Source organism: Thunnus thynnus, chromosome 4, assembly GCF_963924715.1.
Source record: "Thunnus thynnus chromosome 4, fThuThy2.1, whole genome shotgun sequence".
NCBI classification, from domain to species: domain Eukaryota; kingdom Metazoa; phylum Chordata; class Actinopteri; order Scombriformes; family Scombridae; genus Thunnus; species Thunnus thynnus.
Genome location: NC_089520.1, coordinates 14,834,585 through 14,860,726, shown reverse-complemented (window position 1 = coordinate 14,860,726; position 26,142 = coordinate 14,834,585). Strand labels below are relative to the sequence as shown.

At 40.1% G+C, this 26,142-nt stretch overlaps 1 protein-coding gene across 2 annotated transcripts in view; it reads right to left on the bottom strand.

Moving 5' to 3' along the window:
* Positions 1-1,398: 1,398 nt before the first annotated feature.
* LOC137181275 (zinc finger E-box-binding homeobox 2-like) overlaps positions 1,399-26,142 on the bottom strand; it is a 35,146-nt gene continuing 10,402 nt past the window's right edge. The window contains exons 1-8 of one of the 2 annotated variants that reach the window (XM_067586859.1): positions 17,561-17,905; positions 10,410-10,697; positions 7,681-7,890; positions 6,416-6,609; positions 6,119-6,230; positions 4,344-5,863; positions 3,995-4,178; positions 1,399-3,802 (exon numbers count right to left, since the gene is read on the bottom strand). In XM_067586859.1, coding sequence (XP_067442960.1) covers positions 3,168-3,802; positions 3,995-4,178; positions 4,344-5,863; positions 6,119-6,230; positions 6,416-6,609; positions 7,681-7,890; positions 10,410-10,697; position 17,561 — 3,144 coding nt within the window. In that variant the 5' untranslated portion in view covers positions 17,562-17,905 and the 3' untranslated portion in view covers positions 1,399-3,167. Of the gene's footprint in view, positions 3,803-3,994; positions 4,179-4,343; positions 5,864-6,118; positions 6,231-6,415; positions 6,610-7,680; positions 7,891-10,409; positions 10,698-17,560; positions 17,906-26,142 lie in introns of those variants that run through there. The other variant, XM_067586858.1, reaches the window with a different exon arrangement.

The following is a 26,142-nucleotide window of genomic DNA, read 5'->3' as shown; positions in this document are numbered from 1 at the left end:
TTTCATCTGTTCTGTTTTTTTTTTTCCAAGTCACTTTCAAAACTAGTTTAATTTTCATAGCCCCTATTTCAATGAACCTCTTTAAAAAAAAGTGCACTATTCAGTAATATGCTTGGGCAGCTCTATGTTAATCAATTTGGTTTAGTCTTGCAGGAAGAGATACCACTGCGATGGTGTGTGGCAAACAACTTCCCTTTGTGTTAACTTCATATTTTTTATATTTATCATTTGTATTTTGTTAACTTGTTTATAATTAATTTTCTTGGAGCATAGAAAAGAAGAGAGGAGAAGCTTTATATTCATGTACGGAAAATCATATTTGTGGTTGAACTGGATGATAATCAGTGTCTAGCTGACTTGACTTCAAAGACACTTCAGCAATGTGATGGTTGGCACAGGTGCAAACACCTCTCACTGAAAACTGCCTTTGCACACACCAGTAAAATACATCTTTAACTGTGTTTATTCTTTATAGCTTCATAGCCAGGTCTACTTTGCTCTGTGGCACTGTGAATCACACCAGCAAACTTTAAAATTCTCAGCACCCAAATTGACAGCTTGTTGCTCATCATAGGTGGGTTTCGCAGCATGTTGCAAGTGATGCTGATGCTGAGACTGCTGTCTGACTGTGGTGGCTGTTGTGCACCACACAGTATATGTCAAGCTAGTTCTCGAGATGAATGTCATCTCAGTCAGTCTTCTTACAGTCGAGCCCAAAACCAGCCGAGCGATCAGACGATCGTCATAACATCACCAATTGTTGGTGCTACAGTTTACTAAATGCTGTTGATGCATGGCACTCAAACGTATCTAACCTGAGTCATCCAGCGCAGTTTGTTATTGTTACAGTTAGCCGATTGTGTACGCAACCTGCCATTAACCTAAACTCAGTGGATCAAATATTTGCAGGGCCGCTCAACCCTTCATACCACAGCCACATACACAGGTTCACAAGTACTAAACAGCCACCTCTGATGAATCATCGTGCAAATAGACAGACCCACAAAAAAGTTAGTGTAACAAAGCAGTCTGCAGATCATTGGTGATGGAAAACTGTTTACCGTGATGGGAAACCAAGTGGCCCTGGCCACAGCTGAGCTTCAAGACTGTCTTTTGCTGGCAGATGTCTGTGTTTACACAGACATCTGCCTTGGTATTTGATAGTTTAAGAGTCACACTTTTGCTTAAGGGTCATTTAAGGTCCCTTCTGGTTTGAAATTACTCAGTAATTCAACCTAATTCAGTCACTTGTGGAACATGTTTAATTAAATCCTGGTCCAACCTGCTTGTAAGGCTGAAATTTTAAGTTGTATACACCCTGCAGCATGAGGTTATAAATTAGAACAAGAGAACACTTTGATATTTTTTTAATTCTTAAAAAATCAATAAAATACAAGATTCTGGTGACAAAGTATGTACAATTTTATTACAAATATCCACAAACATGCAAAAAAAATATATAAAAAGATAATACAAAAGTTGCATGATTTCCAGTAAAAAATAAGAAATACTGCTTAATATAAAAAAGTGTGCAGACACTGAGTGAAAGTAAACAATTTTCGCCTGTTTTTTTGGCCCAGAAATAACAGGTAAGGAACTATGCAAGAGTAGGGTGGCAGTTGGTGTGTCACATATGCATATCTTTGGCGATAAACACACACACACACACACAAACACACACACACACATGCACGCACACACACACACATCATGACCAAGAAGTGTCTTTGGCGCCCGGTATGCATGAATGCTACAAGCTTAGTCACACCTCATGCACCACCGTCTTATCTCTTCATACCAAGGCTTTGTCGGATTACTCACAGTGTCTGAGTACATCTAAGGCACTTTTCATGTTGACTACACCACAGTCAAAAAGAGGAAGTTACAACTGATGTATGTGTCCTGAGTCTTGACCCTCTCGCCACACCTCAACAGACAGCCCAAAATGTGTGAAACATTATTGTTCCGGGGTGTGAAAATAGGCTGTAGCACATGTAAATTATTACAAGAAATAGCAGACATTTTAGCATTGAATGAAATAAAGCAGCTCCGTATGATTATTACACAAACAGTGAGACAGTGCAAGTTTTATTTGCTCCCTCAAAGGAAAACCCCCAAGACTGACCTCATCTTTTTCCACTTTCAAACCCCATGCAGAAATGACTGTTCCCCAACAGCATGCAATGAAAAATGTGCAGTCCACTGCTTTCTGTTTAAAAAATAAATAACCACCCTCAATTTTTGTTGCAATGAAATTCCTGTTTTGACAGCTTTCTTTAAACACTAAATAAACTGCTGATTAATTAAAGCGACTGAGCACCACAGTTAACCCGAAGAGACAAGCTGATTGTACCTTGTGATTTCACAGCATAAATAACATAAGTCCAAATACTTCTATATACTTGAGCACTTAGTGGCTTTGGGACAAAGTGATAGCTGCATGTGTTTTTTTTTTTCATGTAAAACATTATACATTGTTCATTTCCTAAAAGAGAGGTAAAGATTTGTAGCGAATAATACCACAGGATATTCAGAGGTGAATGTTACTTGCACTTATTGGAAGAATAAATAAAATGTCAGAGCATCAGGCATTTCCGATTGATATGGCTGCATCTGTAACCTTTAACCTCTGGCCTTGCATGACATGCTGCAGCACTCTAAAAATAACTCCCTCTGGGCCTGATTTTTTAACCCACTCGCTGGTGTGCGTCTACATGCATCTCACAGTACCAACATTTCAAACAAACAAACTAATTTTTCAATCTTGGATTTTAAATTTCTTTTTTGTGCAGCGGTCTGCAGCAGCAAGCATCTAAAAAGTGAGATTCGATCTGAATGTGTGACACAAAGAGTCAAACCAAATGTTTGAGCTGTCCTGGCACATGTTAAATAGCCTAAAAAACAATGTAGATACATGAAGTCTATTCTGCATGATAAAATTAAATACTGTATTTTGTATAGTCAGATATATTTGGTTTGTATGGCTTCATCCATTTTAAGGTAATTTATGCTTTGGCAGCTCTGTGCATCTTTCATGGTGTGAAATTAGTTAAAATTAGTAAAAAAAAAAAAAAAAAATCAATGGAGTGGTTAGATATGAGAGGAAAAATCTATCAAATGTATTAATATATACAGTATATGCATTGTATTTGCTTATTTAAGTCACCTTAAGTTTTTATTCTGGGTAAATCTGTTATATCCAGGCTCAGTTCACATTTGTCCAAGTCTCCATTCTGGTCCTCAGTGTCTCGGTCCCAGAGCTGGTTCTCTGCAATGTCAATATGGTTCCCCACATCACAACTGTTTCTTTCATTTTGCTCCCTATTCTCTTCTCCTGGTGATTGGTGGATGGGGTTACCCTCCAGCTGCTCCCCTAACAAACTCACATTTGCCTCTTCCACATGACCATCACCAACTCCTGCCTCTTTAACTTCCTCCTCTTCCTCCTCCTCTTTGAGGACCTCTGGAGGTCCATCCAGACTGCAGTCGCTGAGGAAAGAGTGTGGGGTCTGGGTATCCTCCATGGACAGAGGGGTCTCTAGAGCCAGGCGGCCCCCGAGGTTGATGCCTGCCCCTGGGGTGAGAGGCATCTCCTCGTGATCTTGGTCTGGATCCTGATCTTTGCTGCAGTAAGCGTAGCGGTGGTTCATGTGCTGGGAGTAAGAGCCGGAGTGAGAGAAGCGCTTGCCGCACTTGTCACATTGGTAGGGTTTCTCTCCAGAGTGCAGCCGGCTGTGCTCGATCAGATGATGCTTATGTTTGAAGGCCTTGTTGCAGATCTTGCACTCATGAGGACGCTTGCCTGTAATGAATACAGATTATTTTAATTATTTTAATATAAATATCTTACAAAAAAAGAATGTCCAACAGGTTTTTTAAGAAGATTTCACATTTACTAAAATCTCAGGAGGGTTTTAAACATTTGAAACATGTATTTTAGAAATCTATACTGGAAATGGCACAAGCTAAATGTGTTTGTGCACTAGCTACAGACCTGTGTGCTCGTATTTGTGTCGGAGCAGAGAGCTGCTCTTCTGGAAGGTTTTTTCACAAATGTCACAAGCATAGAGCCCCTCGTCTGTCTTCTTCAGTCTCTTCCTCCCTGGCCCACCATCTCCATCCAACCCTTCATCCATCAGAGAGAGGTAGTCCAGAGCTCCACGGTTTAACACCTCACCCTGCAGAGAAAACATGAACATTTATATCACTGTACAGTAGTTACTGCCTTAATTCTAATGTTATACTACCTGATAAGAGATATTTCATGTATTTCTCATTTTGAAAACTTTTGAAAATGTTTTTCAGTATTTTTACATTATATCTTAAAGAGAAGCTGTACTCACAATGAGAGCTTGTCTCTCCTGGTGGATCTTTTTCAGCGTAGCCTCTGTGTCTGAGTCCATCATGTAGGCCATAGGAGAGAGAAACCCAGGGCTATTTGCTGGCTGGCTGAATGGAATAGATGTGATGCCGTCATGCGCTGAAAGCCCTAAAGCAGACTGGTTGAAGATGGGAAATCCATTGTATAACGGGCCTGGAAACACAGGAGCTCCAGGCCTGCTGTAGATAGGGTGATGGTGAAGGGATAGATGTGAGGGTTGGGTTGGACTCAGTCGCCGTAGCTGCTGGGTCCCGAGCTCTCTCCTCTCTCCTCTGGCTGAGTTGCCGTTGACAATTTTGTGTCTCCCCTCTTGGTCCGTGAGAAGCTTGGGCAGGGAGAGGTCCAGAGGTTCGCTCTGTGCAGACCAGGGGCTGCCTATCTGGTTCTGAGGCGAGGAGAGTTCAGGAGGACAGCTCGTGAGGTCGAGGCAGATGGGAGAACCGAATCCTGAGGATGGAACTCTTCTTCTGGCTCGAGGTGATGACAGCTCTGAGGAATGGTTAATCGCCTGACTGGGGCTGCCCTTTTCCTGGCTGGACCAGTATGCCCGTGAGGACAGAGGGTCATGGCAGGGCTGAGGAGGAGAGTGCACTGCGACCAAAAGCTGCTGTGGTACCGACTGCCAGTGAGTCTTCTGTAATGGTGATTTGTTTCCGGGAAGACCGTTAGGTACTTCACTTGGCTTGCTGTTCTCGGGCTGAAGAGCAGATCTAGGGAAGAATAAAGGTGGGGAGGGGTGGTCTTTGCCCTGAAGACCCTCAGGCATTTCCACTGCCTCACGGTTCATCTTACAGAGGTAGCGCTCGTGCTGCAGGAGCACCGCCACGTTGGGGAAAAGCTGCGAGCACCAGCGACACGGTACTCCAAGCACACCTCTCTCCCCTTCACCTGACCTCACTGCTTCTCTCCTAGCACTCCTGTCAGGTGACATCTTCCTGTCCGGCCCTCCTCCGTTGTAAATCACCCTCCTCTCCTCCATTACAGCTCCTCCTGCTCTATCAATTTCCTCATCTTTCTTCACCTCCCTGTGAAGCATCTCCTGCAGCATCTGCTCAAATGTCCCAGAGTGGATATAAGGCAGCAGGGTGGTCCCTTTTAGGATACTGGCCCTCAGAGAGAGCTCTGCTGATGGGTCCCAAAGCCGAGCCAGGTCTGAAGCTCTGGGGAAGCCTGTGGGGTTCTGGTTAGGGTCCTGCAGAGAAAGCTGGTGAGGATCCAGAGGCCTGGTATTATCTTGGGTAAGTGAAGCTAATGAAGAGCCCTTGTCATTACCGTTTCTCCCACTGCCTGCAGAGGGAGATGTTGGAAATGAGTGGTGGTAGGAGCTTTGGCTATGTCCATTAAATGCGCCACTGGCTCCTCCTGCATTTCCCCCTCCATTTCCTCCACCACTAAGGCACTTTTTGCTGCTTAAGTGGGAGCTGTAAGAGCCAGAGTGAGAGAAGCGTTTCTTGCAATTGGAGCACTCATAAGGCTTCTCACCTAAGAGATGAAACCGAGAGGACACATTAGTGAAAGGAGGCCAAGAGTAGGTTGTAAATACCTTCTGTGTGGGTGTGATCTTTACCTATTACTCATAATTTTCTTGTCCTGTCATAAATTATTTTTACTTGTTTTCTGTCTCCATGACAATCTGCTTTTCATATAATTGTAAAAATACCATGTAAAACTGACATGATAAGTGAGGGTTAGTGATACAAGTGCAAACAATAGATGTTTGATGTTATTCTGTCTCACCACTGTGGATGCGGAGATGCTCTTTGAGGTGGTGTTTGTACTTGAACGCTTTCCCACACTGAAGACATTTGAACTTCCTTGTCTCCATGCCTTGATCCAAAGAGATGGCATTCTAGGATGACAGGACATTGTCATTAATTTTATATTGTAACAGATTTAGGCAGTGATTACAGGGATGGTGAAGAGGTCTGGTTGTTATTTCTGTAAACACGGAGTTATAAATAAATACACTAACTAAATATGAGTATTGTACAATTATGAGTTGTGAGTTTCTCTTACTTTCTGAGTGTATCTCACCTTGTCCTGCACTTGGTTGTGAAGTGCCAGGTGCCGCTCCATCTGTGCCCTAAGGGTGGCAGTGTATCCACAGAGCGGACAGACCATGTGGCCCCCCTCCCTTTCCTGACAGTACTTGATGTGGTCCCTCAGAGAGGCTCCACGCTGGTACATCCTGTGACAGAACGGACAGGCCTGCTGGCTCCTCCCTGCATCTGGAGTGCACACGTCCAGAGAGAGGTGACATTTTAAAAAGGACTGTGGAAATGCTCATCGCGTTCATTAAATGTATCCATCCATGCATACATTTTCTAAACTGCTTATCTTGTTCAGGGTTACTGGGGTGCAGTCTATCCCAGCATGCATTGGGATAGATGCAGGGCACACCCTGGATAGATTGCAAGTCTATCACGTCACAACACATATAGAGAAGAACCCACTGTCATACTCACATTCCATTTAAATATAGCTACAATAAACTATATTCATTTAAAAAAAATAAATTACAACCCCAAATAGAAAAATCATTTGAAAATTACATTTTAAAAGGTTCTGCCTGTCATCACACATGTTGCATATTGAACTAGGAAGATGGACACAACCTAAAGAACGCCATACTGGCATACAGAATGAAAAATATGTATTATTATGTCCTCAGACTCTCGAGACCCTAGTTAAATTTTAGCATAACCCAAATTTCTTAATTATATAGACAAGACAAGAAGATCTTTGTTGTGTTGCATACTTGTCTGGAAATATTAGAACATGTTTTTTAGCAGTTTTATTTCATGTATTAAATTATATTTAAATAAAATATTGTTTGGACCTAACGTTGGATTAATGTTGATGCATTTTATATGGTTGTATTGTGATATTTAAGTCAATAATATAACTAACTAACTATGACACAACCTTTTTTATAACCTTGATATATTTGATATAAAATGTTGAACAAGAAAAATATAATTGTGGGACACCAAACTACCGGTATGGTATATGCATGAACTGCTGGAAAATAAATGCGTAAATGTAGTGGCCTCTGTTATACTCTGATAACCGCCTTGGTTGAACCATTTGTGGTTGATAAATTGAAGTGTCTTGTGAGGTCTTTGTTTTCCTTTACATTTTCTCAGAATGACATTTGCACGCACAATCTGATAAGTGCTTTATCACCACTATTTACTGTCAGCTGAGCGGTTCATCGGAGCAAGCATGTGAAACCTTACATAATGTAGATGTGTTGATTTTCTCTGCAGTTTCATTACAGCTGTGCCACATTAACCTACCTGCTCCCTCAGGTGAGCGGTGCTGAGCTCCTGGTGACCAGATGGCGGGTGGCAGCTCATCGTGCCTGCTGCCTGGGTGGTACACAGCTGCCGTGCCATTATGGGTCAGATGGTCCAAGAGACTGGCTGAGGTAGAGGCCTTCCTCAACTGGGCCAGGAATTCATAATGGGCCAGGTCCTCAAAGGCATTCTGGGAGTCTGAGGTCTTACCTGGGAACAGAGAAAAACATAAAGAGGAACTGAAAAAGCCATAAATCAAACTATTTTTTACCAGAGGTTATTTTTACAGGAAACACTGACGCATAAATTAGAATTATTCATTACATTAACAGGAAAATATTAGCTCTATGTACCAGCTCTAATGAGCTCTTTCTACTAGATTCTTCTTTTTTATTATTTTAACCTGATAAATGTCTGTTGGGGATTGGCTGAGAAGGCAGCATAAACTCCATATGATTGCGATAAATACAACACAGACAACAAAAGTAGGTTAAGAAAAACTGTCACAGCAATAAAAGAGTATCGGCAATATTAATTTAAGATGCAGATTAATATGAGGAGTTGCTATGTGACCTTTCTTGTTTAATAGCTTTTTGAATTTAACCCTTTTCAAGTGTTCTCGTCATGTATCACCATGGTCGAAACTGAAAATGTAACTTTTATATTTGCATGTAATATATATTTAACATAACACTTCTTACAGTGCTCTCTGTCTCTCTCTGTTTGTGTGAGTGTGGGTGTACATGCTTTGTTCATATGCTTTTGTGTGCAAAGACAAAAGCGATGTTGTTTTCGAATGCAAGAAATATTAACTCTGGTAGTTTTGAAATTCATTCTGTTAATCACATCAATACCACCACCACAACAATAGAGAGAGTGCGATACTATAAATATCTAGGTATTTGGGTTGATGAAAAACTTACTTTTCAAGTCCATATTGACATTCTGTTATCAAAGCTGAGATTGAAATTGGGCTTTCTTTTTAGAAATAAATCTGGTTTTCTGTAAAAGAATTGTTGAAGCAGTTTTCCTCTCTGTATTGGATTACAGGGATGTTATTTATGGGCGGGCGGCCAGTTCCACTCTCAAACCTTTAGATGCAGTATATCGCTCTGCATTCACATTCATTACTGGAGATAGTTACGGGACACACCATTGTCTATTTTACCAAAGGAGCTGACTGAAAACTGAAAACCTCACTCTATCAGTGAGGTGGGATCAGCATTTGTTCTTATTTATTTATAAAGCTATTTTACAAAAGCTCCCCCTCGTATCTCTCAGTCCTGCTTTCTTGGAATGCTGGTAGCCATTGTACCCGCTCACAGACATGGCTCACCCTCATACAGAGTTAGGAAGATCTGCTTTCTGTTACTGTGCCCCACATACTTGGAATATGCTTCAAAAAAACTTTGAGATGACCTCATTAATACCGCTGAGACAATTCCAAGGTTTAACTGCTAATTTTATTGATTGTAATTGTTTCATGCTTTTAATCTTTGATTGTTCTTATTGTTTCATTTATTTATTTGTCCCACAATCGATTCCTGCACTTTTATCTTTTAACACTGTTAATTTTGCCTTGTTTTATTTAATCGATGTAGCCATGTACTCTTCCTTTATTGCTACCTCCTGGCTTTCTTTGGTGATTTCAGTTGTGTCTGCTCTTATGTCTGTACCTCGGCACCACTGTAAATGAGGGTTCTCCCTCAATGTGTTTTCCGAGGATTTAAATAAATAAATGAATGGATGAAATAAATGTGTGTACATATACAGTATGAGTGCAGAGAGATGGGGATAAACTATAAAATGACACTGTGCAACTGAATCTAATGGGACTAAATTGTTTACTTAAAGACAGACAGATAAAACAATAAATTCAGGGAACTACGTGGCCAAATATAAAACAAGATTTTAAGAATTCTTTCTCATTCGTGCCCTTAAGTGCAGTGACAGGCAGAGAGAGAGAGAGCCACAGATGTACGTGAAGAAGAGAGAGCGCCTCCTATCTCAACTCAAGCCAGTCAGCTTTGCTCACAGCGACTTTGAGGAAGATTTTTCAAATCTTTGCAGATGTTGGCATATTTTGAGCTGTTTTTTATGTGGTGAAGGGAAGAGCCTATGTGGTTCAGTGTTGTAAAAACTCAGCTTTGCCTTCATCAGGCAAGGCCAAATCACGCGAGGCGAGGGAGCTAAGTGATTGTTAGTAGGCAAGCCGCGTGAGCCTTTGATCTCTCCTAAATAAAAGGGAAAGCCTCACGTCGCGCAGTGCTGATTTCAGTACCGTAACGTCACCTCTTTGATGCATGGAAATATTGTGACATTGTGTGGGATGAGTTCTTTTGTCATGCTTTCAGAAGGCTGCTTTTTCAAAGAGAACAGTGAAAAAAAGGAACAGCTTGTAGGGAAGGCATGGTTTCACAAGGAGCTGATATGAAGGTGTATCTAGAGGGCTTTGAAAAGCATCATGAAACTGGAGGTGTCTTGCATCAGAAAAACAGTGTAAACGTGTTTACACATACTGTAGTGTCCTACACAGCAGTCTTATTTAACTGCCATACTGTACTATATATTACATTTTACATATACATATATTAATATTTACTCTCTTGTTCAGGCTGTCTACAAGAACAAATACCGGACTATTGAGTAGTTTAGAAAAAGCAACAGCAATAGCAACAGTTTTTCTAACAAGACAGAGGTAGAGTTTGTTTTGTAAGAATGTAACTTACAGTACATCCTCAATGGTTCCTGGTCTCCCTCTCTGTCGGTGGCGGAGATGGCGGTCCCGTCATCCGTGGCCTCGGTCTCCGGCTCCACCTGCGCCCAGTAGTTCCTGCTGCCAGGGCTGAGGCTGAGCGGCCGTGTGGATTGAGCAGGGCTGCCAGGCTCCTCCGTCCCCTCACTGGGCGTCAGGCTTGTCTTGTCCAGGCTCTCCTGGCAGTCCTGGGGCTCCAGGCTCCACAGGCCCACCTCATCCTCCCCCTCAGATCCCAGTGAACTCACTTGCTCAGCATCCACTGCGAGAAGGGAAGAAAAAAGAAAAAGTTGAGGAGAGAAAAAAGACACTAACTGCACCTGATGAATCAGGTTTAAATGCCAGTCTGCTCATTAGGAATGTATGATTTTGCAATGTTATAGTGTCCTCAAATGAGTTTAAAATAAAATATTATGAACATGTGTCTTAAATTTACATTTGGCATCAGATGCCAATTAATATTTTGTGGAGTCCAAATATAAACAGATTTTTTAAAATGTGACTCAAAATGTTTCTTGTCATTTCTGATGGCATTTAGTGGGCTGAGCTATAGATTTTTAACAATGCAATCCAGACACAGTGTTACAAAAAAAAAGAAAAAAAAAAGTTAGGAATTGAAACCAAAGAAGGGAAAAACACAAGCAGAAATTCAGAAAAGATTTAGTAAATTCTTACTTGTTGTTTGAAGTCTGAAAAAGAAGCAACTGCATTTCTATTTATTTTAAGTTTCGCTATGCATTTATATTTGTTGTTGCTGTGTTACTCCGTAAACAAGGGTAATTAAATCTTCATGTGAAGTTGTTCAGTGTTCCTCTTATAATGAGATATTACATATGGCTTTGTGGTTTGATGTACTGATTACAAGGAGAGATGTGCAGCATGCAACATACACAGTTATGCAACAGAGATTCACAACTGTAAGAGGAAAGTTCCTATCAGAAATGATGATATTTTAAATATTTTACTGACTACAAAAACTACAAAAACAGAAATATAAATTATTAACAGTAATTTCTGATCAATTTCAGCTCAATTTTCAAAGGGACAGCTTTACTCGGCCAGTAGTGACAGTTAAGTGTAGCTCTCATTTTGAGAGTGACTGAATAAAATACATTTTAAAATAAATAAAAAATAAAAACGTAATTAAGAATATTAATTAAGAATAATCTCTTCAAACTTTCTTTATATTAAAGAATATCCTGAAGAACATAACGTGTGTGTGTGCTGAAAAATCATTTTACATCTAAATTTATATTTTTAGGAAACATAGAGCATGCGACTTGTACAAATCATTTACAACAATGCAGCAGGGACGTAGTACAGCAATAAGAAGAAAATATAAATAACATATTGAAATTTAAAAGTATACCCTCGGTGGTGCCCAGACTGGAGCAGAAGTGGAAAGGCGCATTACTTTTTCCCATGGCAAAGACAATAAATGACAATCACAAACACATGCCCGGGATTTCAGCTGTAGGCTCTTATTTCCAAGGCTTTTTTTGAGGACTCTCTGTTTTCCTTTCACTGATTGGCAATATCTAATCACAACCAAGTAATGGCCATTTAAGAACACAAGTAGACTCCTTGCCAGCGCCTTTGAAATACATCATCAGAAAAAGCCAAAACATTGTCAGGGGGTAGAATGGACTGTGCCAACACACAGAGAGCCAACTCTTCTTTTCGTGTTGTTGTGAATATAAAGTTTCTGATCGGTATCTGATAAAGGTCGCAAGATGACATCTTCATGCTTCTCAATTGTTTTAAATAAATTTTCCTCGTTGGCCTTGACAGAATGTTGTGCCTCTTTTCGCCAGATCAGAGTGAAAATAAAAGTTTCACAGCTCATTCCATTTCACAAAACGCAAACAAAGTTTATTCATTAAACTGTCAAAACAACACTCAGTCATTCTAGAAAGATTTTAAATTTTGTTTGAGACGTTCCAACTACACCCTTACTGACTGGTAGAGACAATAATTGATGAGCATTTTGCTTTCAACTCCTCCACACATCCAGTTACGACCTCGAAGCTCACTATGACAAAAGCCAGTAACTACAATGTGGGGCAGCAAGGGGGGGGGGGTTGGCATTTGAGCAAATCTACCTTGTCAACTCCACATCAGAAGACACACACAGATAACAAACACATACTCACTCTGTTACTGGAAGAGCAAAAAGGAACCCAGTGCTGTAGAGGGGGTGGCCCGCAACACACACCTAAAGCACTTTTGAGTCCCCCTGAACTATATACACATATCATGCTGATGAGCATATAGATAATTTCTAGATATAACGCCTACGTTTGTATCTGTTTGCATCAGCAAGTTGTATATAGTCCCCCTGCTTGATTACACCCCTGTAAAAAGTTAGCACATGCAAAACTCTGATTCACCCGGGGCCAGTAACAAAGCCTCTGCTCCATGCAGTGCTGCTCTGCTAACATGAGAAGGAATGACTCGCTCTTATGAGGGATGAAATTGGTCATCAAATGTGCTTCCCTACAGCAGGCAGCTATGAAGTTATATGATGTAGTTGAGGCCGACCTATCAGCCCCGCAGGAGTTTCCTGGGATGATAGGACATACCACTGAGCCCGAAAAGAGAAAAATCTGGTCCAGATTAGCGTCAAATTGGCTCTAATTTTCCCTCCCATGACAGTGAGTGACACTGAGCCTATATGCGCTGTCATTAAAGCAGCACCACGCTGGGATGGCTTTCATTATCCGGCCCGTTGATTTATTTATTTGGATAGCGATAGCATCCTTCAAATAAGTCTTTTTTTGGTGGGGCAGGACAGCTAAATCTTTGAACAGTGCAGGAGGTTTGGGATTGCCTGCAAATAGAGATTGTGTGTCAAGGTACAAAGGAGTTTAAGAGTAATAAATTCATGCAATGCGAGTGCTTTAAGAATGTGTAATTTGTTGGACGATACTGAACACACAGCACAGCACAGTAGAAAACAGGAGTGCTATTTTGCATGCACTGTAGTGTGCGTGGGAAGAACGTGACTCATATCCAGAGAGTGCTAACCGAACTGTGCTGTATCATGCTTGACAATGTTGATCACTTCTGGGGACTCTTTCTGATGGTTTGACAACAGTGTGTTCAAATTAAACACTGCACACTATTTTAATCTCTCTGCCGCTTTCCTTTGCTGACTGAACATCGCAAAGATTGATGGTCTGTCTGCCAGAAACAAATGTACATTTTCAGCCTGTGACAACAGTCAGAAATGCAGAATTTCAGCCTGAGAAAACTTACTTGCTGTTCTTGTTATCTGGAGCAGAAAAAGGCTTGTGATTAATCTTGGATCTAATCTGAAATTTAGAAAATTATGACGTTTATAAGACAGACTGAATGACGAATAATGTCTGAATATTTTCATGTGCTCATGTGTGTGTGACATGGAAACTGACTGCATTTTACCACATTAAAATCATACCACAACTAAAAAAAGCCACTTAAGATAAAGGGGGGAAAAAATCATCCCATCATTTCTTTTGCACTGACTCACAACAGCACAGAGACAATTTCAACGCTGGTCTGATCCTGCACTGTTTATATCCCAGAGGGCATCTACTGTACAGCAACACGCTAAGCTGCAGTTTATTTTACGATGCACACATGTGATCTGGTATTGACTTAGTAATTATGTGGCTAAATGGTAAGCACGCAATAATTACCTAGAAATTACCTTGTTTGTTTCTTTTGGTTTTAAACGGCAACAAACAAGGCCAGGCCCCATTTAACGCATAATGTAATCGTTACTGTTCTGTCGAATTTTACAATTCACAATATTTATATACAAGCCAGAATAACGGTAAAGAAATATTATCAGTGCTAATTAATAGATTATCATTTATCATATAGTTTAACAACAACCCAATTAATAGCTTTTTAGGCAAATATCAGTTTGAGACATTTTGGTAGCTGACAGAAATTCTACCAACACCCAAACTGAAAACAAACTAATATTTCTTACACTTACACTTTTAAACTGTGTTAGAAATACTGTGTCTGAATTTAATATGAGTGTGTGTAGTTTTTGTTATACACACAAAATTAGAGCCATCTAAAACACACCGTAAACATACTGTAAAAATTACCTTAAATGTAAACAGGGAATGAAATCAAATAGATATTTTTATGATCTATGTTTTTTTCTAGAATAAAAATTTATAAAACAACAAAAAATTTTAAGCCGCAAATTTTCTTTTCCTATTTTTTTTTGTCATTCCTTTTTAAAAGTTTTATATCAAATTACTTTTGAAACTTTTAAATCAATAAATTGGTGATCAATTTTCCTAGATGAAATAATATCCATGCTGTTCTCCATATGACATAAAGCACAAGTTTAATATGACATAAGTATGCACATACCACATTAAAGTGACACTACATCATTTCATACGATACAATATGTAGGTGGTAAAAATGTCAGAAACAAAAGGGGACGCAGTCAACTGAATACACTGAGGCGTAATTAAAAAGCGATCCACCACATTTTTGTAAAAAGAAGTCTAACTGATATAAAATAAATATTTTTTAAAATATCTAGTTTCAGTTTATATATGAAATCAAGCCTCTCCCATGCTGTTAAGACTGTGATGGTTTCACATGTGTCAGAGGAAACACGATTGCATACACAACACTTGCTATTTTGAAGTCAATAAATTACCACATGAGAGTCATGGACACCCACACGCTAAACAAAAAGCAAGCGCAGGAAAATGTCTGTATTGTCATTTTACAGTACCTATGAGAGCAGTTCAGAGACGAGGTAAATCCATATTCATCTGCAGAGCACAATCATGTCGACAGTGAAGACTTCCCCTTTAAATATATCTCAGAAATCAAAAATGCCATTTAGAAAATTATCATTGTGGCAGCTCTTCTATTCATACCTGCTGACTGACATTCATACAATGAGTCAGGGGAGGACCGCAACCAAGAACAAACACCTCCCACCTGATATCCTTCATCTCAGCAGCAACTCACACTCTCTCTGTCACACAGGGTGATTTTGCTTTTGACTCTAGCACCTTGGCCTGCTTTGGTTTAGTTTCTTTGACCTGCCCTAATAACACTCAAAGTGAAAAAAGCACATATCCACGTGTTGGTTGTGTTTTATCTACCTGGTTTTGTTATTGTAAATGTACTAAATACATGATTTACACACTGTCATTCCCTGAAAAACAGATATTATTTCAAAATGTTGTAATTTTGTAACATCATAGGCGAGTATATGACATTAATAATATTCACAAAGTGCGTTTAATTTACTTGAAAAGCCCATTCCTGAATTTTCCTCTTGGTGGTTACCTCACTTTGGAATGCGACTCTTAATTTCAATTTATCCAAATGTTTTATAGATTATATCATGAATGCTGACAGCAAATTGAGGATTAAATGCTCTAAATTACATGTTAACCAATAGGAATGGTGGTAATGTGATGTTTTGCAGCAATTTTATTGCATTTTTGTGGCCAGAGAGGAGGAAGTGCAAACATTCTTGTCTAATGATGGTGAAAATAACCACAAACACATTGATATGAAAGACAAAGTCAGTCAAGTTTTACTTCAATTGATTACAGTCATTTCTTTGCTGGTTGGCTTTGAGCCACAAACAAACAAACAAAAAAGGCAGCAAATGGTTGCTGGTGTGAATAAATGAGACTGAAACTGTGACCCTGGGACGGGGATTGTAAAAGTCACATTAGTGTTGAGGCAGAGATGCTAAAATGTGACGTGTGGTGCAGTAAGCGATTTGCATTCTTGCAGTGTGTATGGTATACAATGCTCTGGTGTATATGTAAGAGAAAGGTGGTGACAAGAGTGAGACTGAGAGTCACAGAGACACTGTTGCATGAAGAACACACTACAGAACACAAACTACAGTGAGAATGAGAGAGAAAGAAAAAGAGAGATAAGAGAGAGACAGAGGGACTGGGTGATTAGAGGACAAAAAGGACGAAAGAGACAGAAAGCAACAGTGTCAAACTGTCCCTGACACAAATCCTCCAACTGATGTCGAACTGTGAAAAACACGCTACAAAGGGAAATTCCCTCGACACACACACACATACAGACTCAAACTAGGGTATAGAGAAATACAGAAAGCAAACAAACTTGTATTTTCAGCACAGAAGGGGAGAAACACTGCCTTGCTGCTGCAGAGGATTACAGCAGGATCAAACACAGTAAAGAAATACATGACAATAACTGTGTGTGTGTGTGTTTGTGTAGGCGATGCTCCAAGAATATCTGATCTGCAGTGAGAGATAGTAAAGTTAAAGCTCATGCGGTACCACAGCAGCGAAGTCACGGCTCCGTGCCTTTAGATGTCCCACTCATTAGGAGACACCACCCTGTCAGAGCATTTAAACCACCACCACAGAATGCGCAGCCGAGGGGCAACATCTGCACTATGAAAGACGCAGAAGTGCACAGAACAATCAGCTCAAGAAATAAACACCAAGCCAATTTCCTCATATTGATTATGGCTCTGCAAAGACAAGAGCGCGCACAACAGCAGCGAAAATTCTGCACACTAAGCAGTTAAGCAGTGATCTCTAAATTAACAACAAACACCGTATTGAAACTATTTTGCCTTTGTTCAGTGTGGCTTTTAATGATTCTGCTCAATTAGGGCCCTTGTGACATAAAAACAGAACCCCTTTTGGCATTTTATTAGCTTCAAAGCCACTGAACCATTCACTGATACAACTCACAAAGTTGATTTGTCAACGAGTTGTGCTTTTAGTGTGACTGTGCGCTGGCGTTAGTTTCATTATTCACATATGAGCTCTCAGTACGATTTCAGAAGGGCCTCGGCAAATCAAAGCACAGCCCCCAAGACACCAACTGTAACACGCTGTGGTGTTGTGTACAGCTGCCATGGCCGCTCTGAAAGGGCCCAGGCATCAGAAAATCGATTGAAATCAGTTTTACAGATCTGGTATTCTCTATCTACATGTCACATCGCTGCACCAGACACTGAACCACATCTACTTAGTGGAAACCTGCTTTCATTTGACTTTGAAGAACACCAACAGATTAAACAGCAAACGAGCTGAAATAAAGTAGAGCAAAACCACCAAACAAATAGTTAACAAAACTGTAACTTACTATACAGACTGTATGCTGCCGGTCAGAGTAATCACCCTCATGAAGAAACTGAGAGGATAATGTCTTGTCTGCTATTGCCTTCATCTTTCACCTTCAATCCTAGACAACTCTTTTTTTAGTTGTTTTTTTTTTTTTTTCTGATAGGCCCAATCTCCTCCTACTCATTTTGCACTTCACCCATGCATGCTACACATTTTTGTTTAGCTTTGGCGTTCTCTAGGTACTGCACAGACAGAATACACAAATTCACTTAATGAAGATTACAGGACAGACACACATGTGGGACTTCTAACTACATGTATTTTATTTAGAGCAAAATGTTTTTGATTCCAAAAATGTTTCTGCTGTGTTATGAAGATGCCGTGACAGGGTGTTTAACACACTAACTTATCTTAACTCTTATTACTATTTTCTTTATCTTGTGTGTTCTATATTGTTAATACTGAAGCACGTTGAGTTTCACTATGAATGAAAAGTGCCGTACAAATTCAATGTATTATTATTATTACTAAACATACACTTAAAATAATTTTCTGCGCTCACATGCCTGTGTGTATTTATTTGTTTGAGAGAGAGACACACACAGAAACAAAGAAAGAAAGAGGCTCAGTAAAAGTGAACATGGACAGGAAAAAGGGTCCAAATAACTTGTGGCCTAGACCAGTAATCACACCACAAAGGTGCATATACGTGCTCGTGAAGTGTGAGAGAATTGTGACTCACTTGGAGGTACGGTGCACTAAACTGCACATACAGACACACATGGAGAAGCGGCGAGAAGAAGGAGAAACACGTTCGCAGGGTATACTTTCATCCCCTTTTGTAGATTCCCACCCGAGCTCTGTATTCTTAGATTGTGGTGAGTCGACTCTAGAACATCCATGAAATATTTTTGTAGCCTATAATGATGTTAACTTACATAGTTGACAGCTGTGGCCACAGGAACTTCAAAATTAATAGTTTTGCATTTCTCTCAGGTAGAACATAAAGAGACAATGACACATTACTAGATAATTAGTTTATCATTCAGTGTATCATTGTGTAACTCTTATCTTCTACAGTGGATAATGTCTCTTTTTATAGGGTATACTGTTTTAACATACAGCATTTTAGCTAAAGGAAGTGCACAGATCACCAAAAAGTAACCGCAGGTTTAAAAAGGATGAGCACCTCATTCTCATTTTTATGGCTTCTTCTCGTTTTCGATGAAAGCTGAAAACAGAAAGGAGTAGGAGTGAAATGAAAAAGAATAGTGACCACAGTTTAAATTTTGACGAGGTCTTTTTTTTTCTGTCTATGATTCAAGTGTCACCTCTCTTTTTTACAATTACCTATCTGCTGTGTGGTATACTGTGAAACTGAGCACTGCTGAAACAACAAAAAAGACGTACTGCTCTGACGCTATCACCTGTTAGCAGTTTACCAAGCAGAATTAATAATTTGTATGCACACACACATACACACACACAAAAATATGCAGTAATCAGTTTTTCTCTTTGCAGAACTGAGACAAGGTGTGAGTGAAGAGGTGTGCAAAGAGCCTATGTGGTTGTCTTCTTCCTTTAGAGGTTTCCTGTATGCTGCTGCCTACATGTTTGCCACCATGTTTACCTGTCCTGTAGACCACTAGTGACATTTCTCTGAAGAATTCACCTTCTTCACACTGGCCTTTACCTTCAAAGCAGAGACGTGTGAATTCTGCACTTGTGCCATTGTTTGAACTTCAACAGTGACACAGTAGTCTCTACAGTTTCACAGTAGGATAATGAATTCATTGAACTGTTCTGCTGTTACAATTTGCAAGGATATGGCAAGTTTACGTAAAAACACATTTTTAAAACAATTAGAGTTCATTTCTTTAAACAAATTCAAACAATTTATAAATCTCCTAGTTTTTCTATCAGCAATACAACATTCAGAGCATTCAGTTTGCTACAATCATGATGACTTACTCCCACTGATCTCACTCGTTGTCTCCTTCTCGCTGTCTCATTACACAGCTTTAATAAAATGCCACGCTGAATACAATTTCCACTGACCTACAAGACGAAGTTAAACTTAGAAACACCGCTAACATCATTCTGGACTTCCCTACTATGTCATGCTGAGTTGTGTCACTTGAGTCATTTACCATGTAAGTGACTCACGTAGTAGTGACAAATTAACCAGACTACTGTATCTATACTGTGTATGAGAGTTTGTGCGTGTACATGTGCATAGCCTCGCCACCATGTTTGAGCTAAGTGTCAGTGACATCATGCCCTGTTTGCATCTGTTGCACCGAAAGCAGGGCTGATGTTGGTGAGAAAGGTTAGCTTGGTAAGAAGAACACGTTATTTCGAGTTGGCTCTCCGCCTCCTCCTGTGGCCCGTGCTGGTTTCCGTGCAGCGAGGGATCGGTGCTGGAATGCAGTAACGGTCACAGAGGGACCCACGCACTCACCACACCGTGAATCAAAACCCAAACTCCACTTCATTAGGCTCCTGTCATTGCAAAGACTCTCACACCACTCTATAAATACCCCTGTCTCCCCCCTCCAAATTTGTTTTCCCTCTTTTTTCTTTACACATGAAAATGCTCAGGGACTGTTCCAGCTTTCAGATGTGGCTCTTTATTTTGTACGTTGGCGCAAGAAACCACACAATAGTGGCTCCTTTTGAATATTAAAACATTCTCTGACGGAGCACAAAGGTTCTGAAGTTTTTTAATAGGGGTGCACGCTAAATAAAACTTCTCTTTGAGCTTAACAGCTATACAATGTGGGATTTGGTTAGTTCAACTAGAGCTGTAACTTTCAGTTACTCTCTACGGGAGATTTGTTTTGAGGGGAAAACAAATATGCCTGGTATCCCACTGACTTTGTCTACTTTAAACATCTATATATAAGATCTGTTAGAGGTGTTTTGCGTGATGTGGTGTGGTCTTCTTGAAAAGGATAATTAACTGTATTAAATCCCAAAATGTCTAAAAAAATGTCACTCAAAGCAGTTTTAAAATACAAGATACAGGAACCCCCTTATAAAGAATTGTGAGGAACCCAGTTTTTAATTAACTTTAAGATTTTAAAGCTCAAAGCAGACCATGAGAGGGTATTCACCACACACGTATGTAGAGAAACAACAATTCATCTCCTATTATGACTCTTACTACTATTGCCGCTGACAACATTAATAATCTTGCCCTGTTATTCTTCTTCTACACCTATTATTAAAAATTAAAAAAATAAAGACAGACAAGCGTCTTGATCGTCAGCACAGAACATGAAAAGATACTGATAGACAATTATCTACTGCTGCTCGGCTCAGAAGAAATTCAGTAAACCTATAAAGTATGAAATCTAACTGTATTATATGACAAAAGACTTTGCTTTTGTCGTGATAAATGTTGTTTTAATTGACACAGCCTGTAGATGAGACCTGGCAGTCAGTTTCTGCCTGGTTAACATACAGACGGGGCGCCATCCTCTGGCGCATGTCGACATTACATTCTCAAGCTGAGAGATGGTGCTACACCAAAACTTTTCCAGTGACCACATGTGACCTCAAAGACTTTGAAACATAGAAAAGTCGCCTTTCTAATGTGTCGCTCTCCCTTTATCTTCTTTATAGTGCACATACCATTTCTTCTCTCTCTCTCTCTCTGTCTGTCCCTGCCTCGCTGTCTCTCTGCTTTCTTTTGTCACTTAGTCTGCCCTTTTAGCATGCACGCATAAGAGATACAGACAGAAGAAAAGAGGAACACACACGCTATTAAAAGTTTTGTGTTTATGCAGTTCTGATTAGGAAGATGTATGAGTCATATTGTAACACACATACTTAGTTCAACTTAATGTACTTGAATGTGTGAGTTTCTGCGTTGTACATGTGAAACCTGAACCATTGCCTTGAAAAAGAGACTAATTAAAGTCACAGAGAAAAATGCAAAGGCAGCAGAACCGCACAAGAGAGTGTGTGCATGTCATTACTGACCTGGCCCAGTTGGAGAAAAAAAAATGATGGAGAAAGAGAACGAGAGTGAGAGAGAGCAAAACCTCAACCAGTGAAATAACGTATATAAAAATGACTCAACAAGAAGAAAGGTTTAAAAAGCAAACTTGGGGAGTTTAAGAGGATCTTTGATGTGTATCAGAAGAGGAAAGCAGCCTTGCGACTGGGACGACAGTAATTTTAAGTCGAAGCAGAAGGCTGGCTGACTGGCTGCCTTGCTGGCTGGCTGGCTGACTGCCTGGCTGACTGACTGTGGGCTTTGATGGCGCTGGCTGTTTGAAGTGGTTTTCGGGGGATGGGAGCAGCGTGTGGTGTCAGTGGGACAGGGGAGGCGCTCAAGGAGGGGGGGCCATGATGGCGACCGTACAGGGTCGGGGGAGCCCGAGCTGGGAGGAGCGGAGGATAGATAGATAGAAGGAGAAAGGAAGAAATGAGGAGAAAGAGGGGATAAAAATGGAAATAGAGTGAAAGAGATAGGAGGTGGAGGAACTGATGTAGAGGGAGAGGAAGATAAAGAGGAATTAAAAGGATATGGGAGAAAGAGATGGAAAGAGAGACACAGAGAAAAATAGAGAAAGAAGAAAGAAAGGCAACAGATGATAGAAAAAGTTGCAAATCTGTGAAGGGGAGAAAAAGAAAAGAATCACAATGAAGTCAATGAAGTAAACCCTCCAGAACCGTGTCTGACATGCAGGGCCCCGTCCCAGTATGAGGCCTGGACACATTCACACCTACCTATTACTAGTATCATTTAGATGACGTTACCTCCCTCTGATATGCTGCCAGGTTGCCTTATAACTTACTTCCCTTTCCACCCCTCCTGCAATGCTGGACACATGCACCGTATAATCATAACACTGTTCTCCCTGAGGTACCAAAGTCGACCACACAGCCGAAAAGGAAAAAGAAATTGATTTTGCACAACCTCTGAATGTTTTTTGTTCTCCTTGCCTATTCGTTTTCATTTATTAGTGATTGACATTTTAATCAAAAACCTCCCCCTCTTTTTTGTAATTTTGCAATACCATCAAAAACATGATAACCTGCCACGTAACATGAGAAATTCTTTTAAAAAGATGAGATAAGAGTATCTACTAGATTGTTGTATAGTGATAAATGACAGAGTGGACCATTGCATACTGATAGTTTATTTGCTTTCCTTCCTTTCTAGCCCAAAATACTTCCGGTGCAGGGATCCTGTTCCTTATCATACCTGAGCTACCAAAGATAACTTTGCATTTCATACTGCTAGCAAACGTCTTTGCTCTGTTTGTGGTAAGAGTTAGGGTTTGTCCAGTGTCCTAAAGAGACTACACACGATTACATTCTCTTTTCCTTCTTCTGACTCACTGACTGAATGAATGAATGTTAATTTCTCTGGTGATTCATTATCAATATGAATTTCTTGAAACATCTACAGATCCAATGGTTTCACTGCATCTAAGTTTCTGGTAGAGACAAGATGAAAATGTGCTAAAATGAGACGCTGACGGAAAAAAACATGGAGACTGAGAGTGAGAAAAAGGGAGTCAGAAAGAAAGAGATGTGTGCAAAATTTAAAGATCCTCTCCAGACATATATTAAGACGTATAAAGATGCTCTGCTTGGAACAATAACGTGTGTCTAATATGGTTTTTCTGCAAAAGAGTATAATTACCACTTTAAAATTACTTCTACTCCCTCTCCCTCATTAAAAACTCCAGAATCTATATGCAAATATATTAATGGTGGCATGCAGCAGTGCAGCGGCTTCTCTGGCTCCAAATTCTGGTGTAAAGAGTGTTAAGGACTCTTCTCTTAACGTGAGTGAGTGTGCAAATAACACAACCAGTGCAACTAGGCCAAGAGGGTACAGCCCAACCGCATTTCTGATCATTACCAACAACTCGCCCACCTCACTTCCACCGAAGCTTAGAGCGGCGCTCAGCTGACTGCAGCTCCTGAGGAGCCCTGTGGCAGCAGACTGGCATAGTAAACTGCAATGGCTCAGAGGCAAGAGGAAGTGGTGTGCATAAGCACAAGAGGGATAAGCGGGCCGGTCTGTTAGCCAAGCTAAAAGCTAACGCGACCAGACCAGCCATTCTATCACTTTTTCTGGTCAACGTTCGCTCACTGGATAACAAAATCGATGTGATCCAACTGAGACTGAGAGTTCATCGGGAGATTAGGAACTGTTGTGTTTTTCTCCTGATGGAAACTTGGCTACACAGCAATACGCCAGGCTCGGCTTTTCAACTTGCTTGCTACTCTTCCGTGCAGATCGGAATCAGCTGTCAGGGAAAACCCAAGGAGGTAGACTCTGCATATAATTATCTTTAATTATTAATGATTGGTTCCTTAGATTTGTGACATAGGAAATCCTGCTTGACTGAATCTGTGTTTTTGAGAATGTCCTTGGTACACTGCAGTGTCAAAGTGGAAATGCTCAGCCATGGCGTCGACTGTTTATTTCACACCTGATATGTCTTGTAGTGTCAAACCGGAAATGCACAGCCATGACGTTGACTGCTTCTTTTGCTCCTGATTTGTCTTCTAGCAAATGAAAAACATCACATGGACATATTAACAAGTTTAAAAACTTGATTTTCATTGGAGGAGGTCTTTAAGATCTTAAATTCTGACCATTACAGGTGGGCCTAAAAATCACTGAAGCATGTTTTTATCTACGATGGAATGTGTTTACTCCCTTCCAGGTATCTATGTGTATATATCTGTGTGTGGGACAGAGAGTGGGATGTGCAGGTCAGACGAAGGTGGTACCAAGTTATCACAGGTACAGGGAGACAGAGGAAGAGAGGGGGAGTTGCCTGGCTGACCTCTCCCATGCCTTTCTTGTTGTCAGTCCAAATTTTACTTTTTTCCTCACCTGGGCTGTTACAAGTATCAACCCTTGTTTGCAGATAGAATTTATGGTGGTTGACTGGGCAGGTCAGCAGGACAGACTGCACTTTTAGTGCCTTTACCATATAGTCTCTAATGTTGTGGTTATGTGTTTAATATATCTGCTTGCATTAGGCCTGAAGCGAAACTAATGAGCAATATAGAATTTTTATTACTTTTGTACAGGATTGGACAAGTGAAGTGTGCACACCGTGACTTATGCAGAAAACATTATTTAATGCACGGCCGAGCCCTTCCTCAGTGTGCTAATTGTTAGACACCAGACCGCACACAGGTGGCAGTTATACATCTGCATTAGACTGATTAGTCAACAAGATTCATTTGGCATAATAAATAACTGATGGGATCAGGAAAAGCCCTTCAAGAAAAATTTACAACAGCAGTACAACAAAATAAACAATCAATAAAAAGTTTCCTAGTCCCCCATGTGGATCTTTACAAAATAATCCTTATTTTAAACATTACGTGTAAGAAATAAACCCAAAAAAGTGTCTCTCTGGAGCAACAATCTATATCTGTTCCATCCATATACTACATATAAACAATTTTGATAATCAATTTCTCTTATCAAGATTATTTTGGTCTAGGTCTCTTATCAAGAAAAATGCCAAACTTTCTTTGGTTCCAGCCTCTCACATGTGAGGATTTGCTGCTTTTCTCTGGTTTATATACAGTTATTGTAAAGACAATGTTTTTGGGTTTTAGACTAGACAAAATTAGCAGTTTTACAGACTTTTAAAACAGAGTTTGGCTGTTATAGGGTCCGAAATTAACACCCACCAAGCGCCAAATGCGGGTAGATTTTCCGTTTGGCAAGTAAATCTCGGAAGGCTATCTGCCACACTGGCGGGTAAATGTTTGTACCAAAATAGTCATGTAGTAAAATATCTGGCATGTTGGCTCAGAGGAAATTACTCATGTTTGTCCCTATACAGTGTAGACACATGCACCAAATGTGTTTTTTATGTGTGTCTAAACCATAAACTGTAAAAAAATAATGACCGTAGCCACCGTGACGTCACTCATTGGTTTGAGGACTCCCGTTTTGGAACCCGGAGTTCAGCATTTTGACCATTGCCATCTTCAATTTTTGGAGACAGAAGTGAGAGGGTGGCACTAACTCTAACATTAGCTGCTAGCTTGGTTAGCACGGTGCATTTACAGTCTATGGTTAACTGTGATAATGCTAATGCTAATTTAGGCGAGTGAAAAACAGGCTTAAAACAAAGTGTACTTACCACAAAAATTGAAAAGCCGACTCCTTAAAGGGTCTTTTAGTACAACTGAATGCTGAGGACTTTTTTAGGCAACCAAAATGTTATAATTGACTTTCATGAACTGAAAACACACTAAAATAGTGACAGCTATGCCTATACTCCTTTTCTAAACTGGGGTTATGATATGTAACGAACATAACTTACATTGTTGCTGTGTTGGCGACTTGTCAATTACAGGGTAACCACGCCCAAAAGCATACCCTGCTTTATGTCTGTATTACTCTAAATGGGCCATAATTTACAAAGAAAAAGTAAGTTTTGTCAGAAATGGAGGTTTAGAGATAAAAGAGTTTCAAGAGGCTGGCTGCAGTATGATGCTGAGGCTGTGCTGATGAATAGTTCTGTGTGTTGCCAGTATGCCAAATACAAAAGCAGAAACAACTCATTTGTCATCAGAAATAAAACAATGAAGCTGGAG